Genomic DNA, 11,575 nt, shown 5'->3' on the forward strand with positions numbered 1-11,575 from the left:
AATCGGAGGGTACAAGCTCTACAAAATATAGAGGTGCCAGCTGAAGTAAGCCAGGCTTTGTAATTTTTAACTGTGTTGGGAAAATTTAATTCTGACATCACTGTGGAATTCCCTTTATACCCCCCATTTGTCCTCCTAAATTCAATAAATTCATGTAAGCTGATTAATATATCAGCCATTAACCGTTTTTCTGACGCAAAAATGAATTTTTGGTGGACTGGTTAAACTGCTTGGCTACTCCAGATTTTGTTGGAGACCACAAATTTGAAATTCCAGGTGAAGGAGATAGTAATTGACTCTCATTAGAAATATTTTGTTTCATAATACTATCACATGCCTTCCTGTGATTTTCGATTTTCTGTCATGGTTGATGATGGGGCACAGTGGGAAACATGTCAGTGGGGCACACTGAGCATATAAGCATTTCGAGATTAACCAAATATCATTTGTCCATTTTAGACAGAATCTGGATATTTGAGTTGTTTTTAAGGAAATATTGGTCCTAGGTTACGAATCCTTACTGACATACAAATCATATGAATTGTTTGCATAAAAGATTTTTTTTTTCTCCAGTTAAAGAATTTGTTATTCAATGTTAAGCTGTTTTTTTTTAAATTTCCTGCTGCGTATCTGTGTTCAAGTATTAAAACAAATTCACATTTTGAACTAAAAGATTACTTTTTACAGTTCTGATGAGTTTCAGTGTGTTTACTATACATTTTTTTTAAAAAACATACTCGATGGCCAACTGTATCCCATAGTGGGACCCAGTGTACCCCACATACGGGGCACATTGGGTCAAAAAAAATGTTGGTTTTACAATAATCTACATAAAAATGATTTCAAATGGTTTATAAAACAAACCCATTCTTTAGTGAATAGGTAACTAAGGCCGCTAAAGCAATATCCGTAAATGAATTTTATAAATTTCTGGTATAGGAAATTTGTAACTAAAATAAATGCTTTTTAAAAACAATATTCTCTGCAATTTATTAAAATATTTTAAAAACATATACTATACAATATTTAAAGTTCATAAACTTGATATTTGATAACATTTTGTTTGAGAAATGGCAATTAATAATTTACTTTTAAGTATAAATATAATACCATTAATGAGACAAATTTTGTCATAATTAATCAGCTTTTAATGATTGTTGAATATTCATATTAATTTAGAAAATAGGACAGTATAAGTCTCTATACTTGTAATATGTTTGAATAATTCAAGTTTTGTATCTCTCTATAACAACAGTTTATATAAACAAAAAATGTTATTTTTGAACTTATATAGTCTTGTAATGTTAAACTAATTAGCAGTTTCTTCAATATTTGTCTTTATTATTAACGAATATAACACTTTATACCACTTTTCATCTTTATACAAATGTCCACTCTTCTGTTTAATACAACGTACTGCTATAATCACAACAATAACAATAACAACAACAGCAGCAACTGTAATGCCAATTATTAACCCTACAAAATAGAAGAAATTTTGTTTAACGTCATAAAATAATTAAATGGATTTTGGCTGTGTAGATAAAATTAAAAGTTAATACACATGCCAATAAAGTAAAAAAAAAAAATCAAAAAAAAATCCCGGTTTTTACAATATCAAGTTATTAACATAGTGCATTATTTACCTTGTTTGTTGTCCGACCCGTTCGTATTTTGTGTTGATGCACATATAGCATCATGGGTTCCATTACAAGGATGTGTTACATTTAAACAGTTTGAACATGGAAGACAGTCGGTATTTTTAGATATATCACGATACATTCCACTAGGACACTCTGGGTGATGAGGTGCTGCTGTTGACGACGATTGCTGAGGATTTACACTTTTGTCAGTTTTTGGTACACAATAAGATCCAGATCCGTCGGTATTCCGCACTTCAACTAAATTGTCAAGACAAACACACACCGTATCACTTATTGTTGTACATTGTTCTTTTATTTTTTGTCCTATTCCGCAATGCGTACAATCTCTACAAGATCTATGTTTTGACATACGTGGATAATAAGTGTCCGTTAGGCATTTCTGACATTGTCCAGCGGTGCTATTGACTTTGCAATCACTCAGTACAAAATGTCCCTTTGGGCACTTGCGACATGTCAGTCCGTTTTTAGCTTTGTACCATTCTGAAACATGTAACAACATATTAATCATTATAAGTAGCCGTTTCTCTCAGAGTCTCAGTTATCAAATAAAAAATAAATAAATAATGTTATCATAAATATCATAATTCAATTATTGTTAGCAGTATTAATGCATAATTCGATTGCCATTATTGGTAGGGTGACCCACGGTAAAAAAAATATCTCAAAAGTTATGTCACCATGTCCATGCATGTAAGAAATGAAATGAAATGAAATGAAATGGGGTTTAACGTCCTACTATTTTGCTCCGAACTGGGCTAATGAAGACGGGCATACGCCATACAGTGTGCTATGACGGGAATTTTGCCCGGACAGCGGCACTACGGCCTACTCTTATATCGAATTCCAACTGTCCAGGGATCTTTTACGTGCACGCCAATGTGTACACGGGACCTTGGTTTTCCGTCCCATCCGAACGACTAGACAGCTTTCCTTGTTAGACCTTCCGTCCTGCATCACTGACAAGGGAGAACCACGCCGGATGCATGTAAGAAGCATTACCTCAGTTTTTCCTATTTATTATTACTAAATATTAAACATACATTATGCAAGAGCTAAATCTGCCTATTTCAGTTCTTTCTTTAGACCTGAAATGTTATCTAAATTATTAATTAGACATTAATTAACTTATCCAGACCATAATCAACTCTCGATGTCAACGCTAGTCTGCGATGTTTACTGGATTAGGATGCCATTTGCTACTCCACTTTTATTCTTGATTTAATCATGAAATGGATAATCGAAACTATTTTTTTTTATTGCACCGACTTTAGTAATGATGATCGCGGCTAGGCCGAAAATTCAATCAAGAGTTGGTAGTTCTCACTATAATAGTTAAAAACTAGATAATGTAAAGGGAATTTGCTGAAAATTTCAGTCAAATTGATCCACCCTGAAACGAGTATATAGCGATTGAGTTTTGGACCTAGCCTCGATCATCAATACTAAAGTCGGTTCGATAAAAAACACAGTCTCGATTATCCATTTCTCTTTTATTTTATCAGAAGCAGCAGACCGGGTTCTAATCTAGTAAATATTGCAGGCTAGCGATGCCATCGAGAGTTGATTATGGTCTGGATAAGTTAATGTCTAATTAATAATTTAGATAACGTTTCAGGTCTAAAGAAAGGCCTGCAATTGGCAGATTTAGCCCTGCATAATATATGTTTACCGTATCCCGACCATAATCAACCCTCGATGTCAACGCTAGCCTGCAATATTTACTGGATTTGGATCCGTTTTGCTGGGTTTTTTTTATCGTACCGACTTTAGTAATGATGATCGTGGCTAGACCGAAAATGCAATTGCTAAAATCTTGGTTCAGAGTGGATCAATTTGACTGAAATTTTCAGCAAATTCCCTTGATATTATCTAGTTTTTAACTATTATAGTGAGGACTGCAGCTTTTTCTAATCTCCCATAATGTATCTTTACATTCGAGATTGTCCTTTTTTAAACACAGAAACTTAATGAAGAACAGAGAGAAGCCTACAGACCCCTTGTATATTCACTAAAGTAAGTTTAACTTTTATTTGAGGTTACTTCTGGTTGTGTGGAACAACCTACCATTGGTATAATATGGTGAATTAAGATGATTGGGAAAGTACATAATACAGAATATAAGGTGTACAGATCTTCAAGAATACTTTGCATCAAATTTAAAACTATTTGCCAGTAACCTTACCTTCTTTTGGGGCGTTTTTGTCAGGGACATCCACTTTGTTTGTTACGCTTGGTGTGTCCACAAATGTAACGTTATGTGGTTGAAGAGTGGATGGACAGGGTATACAATTACCATTATTATCACGATACTGGTCATCAGGACAAGGTAGAAATGGAATCACTATAGCGGTAGTTCTTAAATTGTCCGCTTTCGGTAAAATATCTTTTTTAAGTACACAATGGGTTCCTGATTTATCGACATAAGGTACCTCTTCCATATTGTCAGGGCAAACACACACTGTGTCACTTTTCGCTGTACAATTAATAACGATGAACTGTCCTATACCACAGTGTTTACAATCTTTGCAAGATCTTGCTCTATTGATAGACAAAGAAAATGTCTCCGGTGGACAGGATTCACAGTGGGCGCTTGTCAGATTTGTTTCACAGTCACTTGAAACGAAGGTTCCAGCAGGGCACATAAAACACATCATGCCATTATCACCAACATAATATTCTAAAACAAATATTAGAAAAAATAAAATTAGAGCCTAATTGAAAGCTGGTCTAAAGTAGATATGTAGCTCAATGGTTGGAATGAGTTGTAGTTTTATATTTTAATAAGCCTTGTTCTACTTTCCCAAAATAAAATAGTTTTGTTGTACTCCAATCTGGTTAAAACACAGATCCTATTTCGTTTCGTTTTTATAGTTCAAAATTTCGTTTTACTTGTCTTTACTACACTTGGATCTGGAAGAGTTGTTATTTAACTCGTGTTCTGAATGGTGTCAGGGATAAGCCAATGAAACGGTCTATTACGGCGAGCTTTAGGCGTGTTTTTCACGGAACTGTGGGTAATCCACTAGTAACATCAATGCTGATTGGTTAATCAATTGTCTGACGTCATAGGTCATAAGTCGGTCTTTTGACCCCTGACGTGACCTATCGCTATAACTTGTCAGATCTTCATGTAGTGTAGGCCATCGAAAGGATAAAAAACCAAACGAAATATAGATCTGTATTTTAATCAGATTGGTTGTACTCATGCACAAGATACTATCAGAAATAAATGTTAAACATGATATTATTTAAAGAAACCGAACTTACCACGGCCATCTATTAATTTCTGAAATATACATAAAATATAAAAAATATGTGTGTATGTGAGTGGAGAGAGAGAGAGAGAGGGGGGGGGGGTATTATTTTATTCTCTATTTAAATATTGCAACGGTGCCGCACAATGACAATACCCAATCACAATACCTTTACGTTTATAATAGGCTAGCATTACCTCAGCTGAAGCAAGAAGAACTAAGACAGTTAATGGATCTTTCTCTCACGTTTCTTTCAGGTGTGGACATTAAAGCTAATTCACTGTATTAGAATTGTAAGTTTGAATTTACTTTATATCGTGGGACACACTACGGGCAGAAAATGCCACTGTCTAAATACGTTTTGCCATGATTTAGACTGTCGGTTATAACAAAACACAGACTATGTGTATTTAGAGAATACATCCTATTAGCTTAATGAAGTAGTATCTAATTTACCTTTAAAAAGTTATTTGCTGGACAGATGTGAGGAAGCAAACACAATGACATCACAATAATAGACAGTGAAGGGACACAGCACAAACCTGCAGATAATAAAATACAACAATATGCTTATCATATAAAGATACGCCCACCAACAGCTTTGTTTTCAACGCCGTCATGCCCTTAGCAACCCCACTGCATCCGTATTTTCTTTTTTTACAGAGTAGATTTCTCAATTTTGTCCACCAACTAGGCCTAAGCAGCTGTTTCTGTAGTTCAACTCTGAACGTAGTTCTCATTACACTCGCCGTACGTTGAGGAACCGCCCTATTGAATCCCCCCCCCCACACACACACACCACCCTAACACATATTTCAGTGTTAAATTATTTAGTAGATAATATTTGAATTGACGAAAAGAAAAGGAAATCGAACCGCTGACATGTTTCGATCTTTATTGTTCTACATTATAAAACTAAAAAGAAAGATTCTCCTAAATACAAAATGATTTACAAAATAAAAACAATGTGTTTGTCTAAAACACTTAAGGAGACTGTTCCAACCTCATTTCTATATTTATTTATATACGTTATAGACAACATAAAGGATTCTCTTATTTTTGTCAACTAGCAGGATACTCGGCTTCGCCCGTGACCCAAAATCGCACGGGGCACAGAATCGCCAGAGCTTAAAGGGACAATAACAATCTTGCTGGCTTGACAGCTCCAGTAAATAAATATTAGCCTTATTCTAAGTATTAGATGTTTAAGTGTCCTACCTGTTGTGTAAATTATCCATTACATCCTATTTTACTTGTCCAGAGGGTTCGAAAATATTTTTAAATCCAAGTCACATTTGAAAAGGTTTACGTTAGGCTTTTCAAATCATTTAGTTGAATTTTTCCAATTTTTTAAATTAGGTGTGTTAAGATGAAATTTGTATCATCAATTGATTGGAATACTGTAAAATAGTACAATTTGTTGACCAGAATAAAGATTGGGACATATTATTCTGTTACAACAAGAGTGGTATTGAACCTTTAATGCGCCCGGGGGAGGGGGGTATATTCGCCAGGGGCCCATTTCGTCGAGGTCCTAAATCCGCCCGAGGCCCAAATTCGATGGCCTAAAACATTCACGGGATCATGCTGAGTAATTTGAGTCTTACATACAGTATTCTTTATGCGACAAAAACGGGTCGAATAAAATATAGGAAGTCTATTTTAAATAATAATACATTGCAAGTTACGACGACAAACACAATGTTTGCACAATAAGTAAAGACCAATATAAACGTATAACACAATGAATGTCCAGTTGCAGAAATTATATGCATCACGAAAAATATATACAATAGCATGACTACTATTATTATATTCTTTAGTTCAATAGTTGTCACAGAAATTTGCTTTGAGTTCCTATGTGAAAGCTGTTCCATATATCGGAGATATATGTATAGGAATTGTTTTTCCTTTTAAAAAATAATAATTCAGCCAGCTGATAAATACACCATTATAACATTATATGTACTTATGGCTCTTTAAGATTATGTACCATAAAAGAAATTTAATTCGGCCCAACCCAGTCCGATTTATATGAATTCGATAATAAACTTAAACTTTTCTTTGAATACTGGAGGTGGCTATAATCATTTATTTTAATGTTTGTAATAGCTATCTAAATTTTAGTCAATGAATCATGCAATGTATTGTATCTCAACTCAACCCTGACCATGTCTGAAAAGAATATGATATTTCTGTATACCAACCGAAATTCGTGGATATCCAGTATACACAGATTTGTGATCAAATTTTAATAAATAATATTTTGAGTTTAGAAGATTATTATTTAAAGTCCTGGTAATAGAGCATAATATAGATTTTAATAAGATATAATTGTTGAATATATTGCTCAGAATTTGGACCTGTTTTTACCTATATTCCCAGTTTTTACTAATCAAATCTTAATAAATATTGTGTGGATATATCATTATTTCAACTCCATGTAGTACAATATAATGGTCTAAAGTGGATTTAAAAGAAGAATAAATCTTGAATATATCCCTTAGGGTTTTGACCGGTTTTGGCCAGATTTTAACCCTTGTCTAACGGGTGATAATTATTGAACAAATCTAACGATACGAAATTACTGTTTATAATAATGATGGAAACATTTGCATAGCCTATATATTATATTGTAAATAGTCAACTTACCGTGAGTGTTTCCCATGGTGTATCGTTTAGATACAACGATCTGAAAGTAAGAGAAAATATACTTTTTAAAAGCAAACACCTATTTAACTGAGGGTGGGAGGTCGAAAGTTATCTGTAATGTTAGGTATTATACGCAACAATATTCTGTTCACACTTCTATCCCGTAGCCTACACAATAAATCAGGATTTGCGAAGAAAAACTATTGAATATAAAACCTATTCAAACACAGGGTCAGACATAACGTTATCAAGATAAATTTATTATTAATATACATATATAAATGCACACCTTATAATTATATCATAATTATTCGTGGATAGCTTAGGTCACATCGCCCATGGATAACTCACCTGTTACGTTCATGTCATCAGTTGTTAAAATCATACGCATAAAATCTTTGTCTAATGAAGCAAAGTTCTTGATTTAATTATTTAATTCTTAGTCCAAAACCTATCCGATTATGACTGACCTCATATCAATAATATTTTATGGCTGACATTCGGGGTAACTGCAGATTTCGTCAAAGTCGCCAGATATAAACAGGGCTAGGGCAAGCGATTGTTGACGAGATTGTGGATTAGGTTTAGGGCCAGGTCTAGGGTTAGGAGGGTTAGTTTAAGGAGGGTAAGTTAAATCTCCACAAAGCACTGGCTTAGGTTAATGAAAAATTAGTTTGTGGTATTTGTATTTCCTAGTTATGGTTAGCGCTAGCCATTTTTACATCTCGTAACCTTTGACAAAATCTGCAGTTGACCTAAAAAGATACATTCCCACAAAAGTATTTATCAGGTGGTTATTTCCAATAAAATATGGCAAATTTGATATATTATAATATGAAAGTTTAGACGCTCATTCTTACTAGAAAAATACTGGATTACCCGAAAAATACCCATGGGGCAAGCATTGGGCAAAAATGTCAGGGTATCACTTACTGGCAGCCCGACTTATTGTCTTCCAACTTGACTTGGGGATCGGTTGTTATTTCTTAATCAAATGGTTTGGCGGTTATTGGAACATGAGGGAAGAATTGCTTTTGAATAAGTTTAGAAACCAACGAATTAAGAAATTAATATTTAATGATATAGAAATGTTGCCGGTAAAACGCAGAAAACGAAACATAAGGTCAATTTCTTGTTTATAATGTTGATTTTGGGCTGGTTACTTTAGTAACGGATTCGGGCAGAGTCCGATAAGAATCCGTTACTAAAGTAACCAATTTCGTGTATGGAATGGTGACATAACAGACAGAAACAGCAAACATTATTTTAAAATATTGCTTTCGTATTTAAAATGTTCAAATTGAATGCAGAAACAAAACTCAATAATAGTGTCCCATATCTTCTATGCAGGGGCGTGATGATCAGATTTTGCATGAGGAACAAGATTCCGCACGGGACCACCAAAAAAACAATATTTATATGTGTGTGTGTGCGGGGTGGGGTGGGGGTCTCTCCCAGTATCGCCGGGTTATATTGGGCTGTGTGGAACATGCTCGAGTCGGTTTGTAGCGTATATCTGACCCATGGTATATACTGGTTAAACATTATGATTATGATTACAATGTTGAAAACCACATTGAAAAAAGCGTGATTTTTTTGCCATTTGCGAGGGGGCACAAAATCTCGAGTGGGCGCAAAATCTCAAAACCATGATGCAAAGGTAGCGTGTACCCATAGAGCTATATAACTCTATATAACTCTATGCGTGTACCAAGCTCAAGGGCAGTTAACTCTGTTTGGCTTAATATTTTGTCCAAAAACGGTTAGGATTTTAAACGGAAAAGTACCTTTATTTTTATTGGCGGATGGTGTAACTTGGCGGGATATGTTTGGGAGAATGTTAGGCCTGTGGAATATGACAATTGGACCCGTATTGGATGAGTGGAACGATTTTTTCTAGAATTTTAAAAAATTCAAATATTTTCCATTTTTTTACGTATGAATATTCCAACATAATTTTACGATTTTATGACACTTCAGAAAATATTCTATTCATAAAAAATAAAAACCGAATGCGTTAAATTGAGAACTAAGAAAACATGTATACATCAAATAGCGGTACATGGCGATAAACCGGAAGTTGAATATCCACCATGGATGCCTATGGCGAATGCTGTAGCCATTTGTTTTCATTCTGTAAAAAAAAAAATGCTTATTCTGCCTTTTTTTCATAGTTCGGTTACAACATGATTTAGAAAATAAAACTACCCATGTTTATAATATATTAAAGATTAAATTTTAGCCGATATTATTCGATCTGTCGAAAATGGACCCAACCAAACCCGAAGAAACAGCATTATTATTGACAGACATAAATAAAAAAGGATGAACGCACGTTATTTAAAAGCAGAATTATACATGTATATTGTATCAACAAAGAATAATTCACATAGAAACTAAAGTGAAATGTTAGGCCAATTTATTATCACATGTCATGCGATATTGCGAGTAGGCTGTCTATTTTAAATTGTAAAAATAATATGTTTGTGACTAGTATTATCAGATTAGATGGGTATGAAAACTAATCTTTAGCGACGATTTGTTTAGTTTATTTCATTTTATTTATTTTTTCTATGCAAGCTGTTTACGATAGACTCTGAAGTAGAGGCCCTATGCATTCAGTGACCAGACTATTTGTCAGATCAAACATTGTTACCCCTTCTAGTTTATAAACAAAAAGAAACAGCTAGCAAAAAACAATTATTGTTTGAAACCTTCCAAATATTATTATATAATACCATATATTGTTATTATTTTATATAAATAACCAATATCTAATTATTCTATTTATTTATTTATTTATTAAGAATTAAATTGAATTGAATTGAATATTTCGAAGGATGAAACCTTAAAAGCCTTGTTGTAATTTTACTATTTTATATTTATATTCAAGTACTGGTATTACAAATCAGTTGCATTAGGAACAAATTTTACTTTCGTACAATTTCATGTTTCATAAATGTACATTTTCGTTCTTTCTTTTTTTTCAGTTAAAAAAAATTGTTAACCTTTAATTAAATCATATTAAAAATATTATGTGTTTAGGTTCAGTTTCCAAGGAGTAGGGTCAACTGCCCAACCTCATGGGCTTTCTTTGTGGCATCCCCACTGCTAAAGACCCTTACTGACAAGCAAATTATTGAATTAAAATGGTGGCCTATGTTTGTCCCAAAATGACCTAGTCTGGGGTTAAACCCCTCTCTCCACATCCTTCTTTCTATTTCTCCATATATCTTCCTCCCCCCCCCCCCCTGCTTGAAATGCATATTGTAGGATTTGTGTGATGGGAGCAAATGTTTATAAAGGAGAAATAGCAAACAATCGTCAAATTTAAGCCCAACCCTGTTCATTGATAAACACTTTTCCTGCAAAAACGTGGTCTTATTTGTTATATGAATGATTGTGAATTTAATAAGGAGTAACCGAACTGTTATTCTACCAAGTTTTATGTTAATTCATTCAAAAACATTGCAAATTACCACTTTTTGGACCAGATTCCGATTTCGGACCGAAAAAACAAAAACAATAAAAATTGAATATTAAAAAAGTATAAGTCGTGCAGATTCTAAAAAATTTAAACGGTTTTGAAATTCTAATATTTGGTCAATTATTTCTGTCGGGTTTCAAAGCAATTGCTCAAAAATTTGGTTGGTACATGCTAGCAAAGGTCGTCATTGCGTCCTTCCATGAAATTGCCGGTTGTCATTTCGACCCAACAAAAAGCCGAGCAGATAACGAATATTATAGCACAGTAGTCAGTATGAGTAAGCACATACATACCTTTGATTAAGTATAAGCAGGGTATAAGAAAGATGTACACAATTAAAACACAATAAATCCTTTAAATTCAATTAATAAAATCGAACGTTGAATCCGAATCTTTTAGAATGCAGTTTCACGAATGTCACTAGTCGGTGTTGCCGAATATTAATCTGTCAAACATGTCTTCTGATGTTTGCCGAGCCTGAGTGAACCTGAATTTTGTAGTCGGGGAAAACGTCTTAC

At 33.8% G+C, this 11,575-nt stretch overlaps 1 protein-coding gene across 1 annotated transcript; it reads right to left on the minus strand.

Moving 5' to 3' along the window:
* Positions 1-994: 994 nt before the first annotated feature.
* On the minus strand, positions 995-11,575 carry LOC126828172 (tumor necrosis factor receptor superfamily member 1A). The gene is made up of 7 exons (XM_050557781.2): positions 11,351-11,575; positions 7,571-7,610; positions 5,375-5,460; positions 4,932-4,950; positions 3,847-4,341; positions 1,647-2,144; positions 995-1,479 (listed from the first exon to the last, which is right to left on the minus strand). The coding sequence occupies exons 2-7, from the start codon at positions 7,584-7,586 to the stop codon at positions 1,310-1,312; spliced, it is 1,284 nt and encodes a 427-aa protein (XP_050413738.1). The 5' UTR covers positions 7,587-7,610; positions 11,351-11,575; the 3' UTR covers positions 995-1,309.

This window comes from Patella vulgata, chromosome 7, assembly GCF_932274485.2.
Source record: "Patella vulgata chromosome 7, xgPatVulg1.2, whole genome shotgun sequence".
NCBI lineage: Eukaryota > Metazoa > Mollusca > Gastropoda > Patellidae > Patella > Patella vulgata.

Coding starts and splice junctions, on each gene's coding strand:
- LOC126828172 (XM_050557781.2), bottom strand. Junction 2,145..3,846: donor CAAAAACGCCCCAAAAGAAG/GTAAGGTTACTG, acceptor TACATGTTTCAG/AATGGTACAAAGCTAAAAAC. Junction 1,480..1,646: donor CGGGTCGGACAACAAACAAG/GTAAATAATGCA, acceptor TCTATTTTGTAG/GGTTAATAATTGGCATTACA.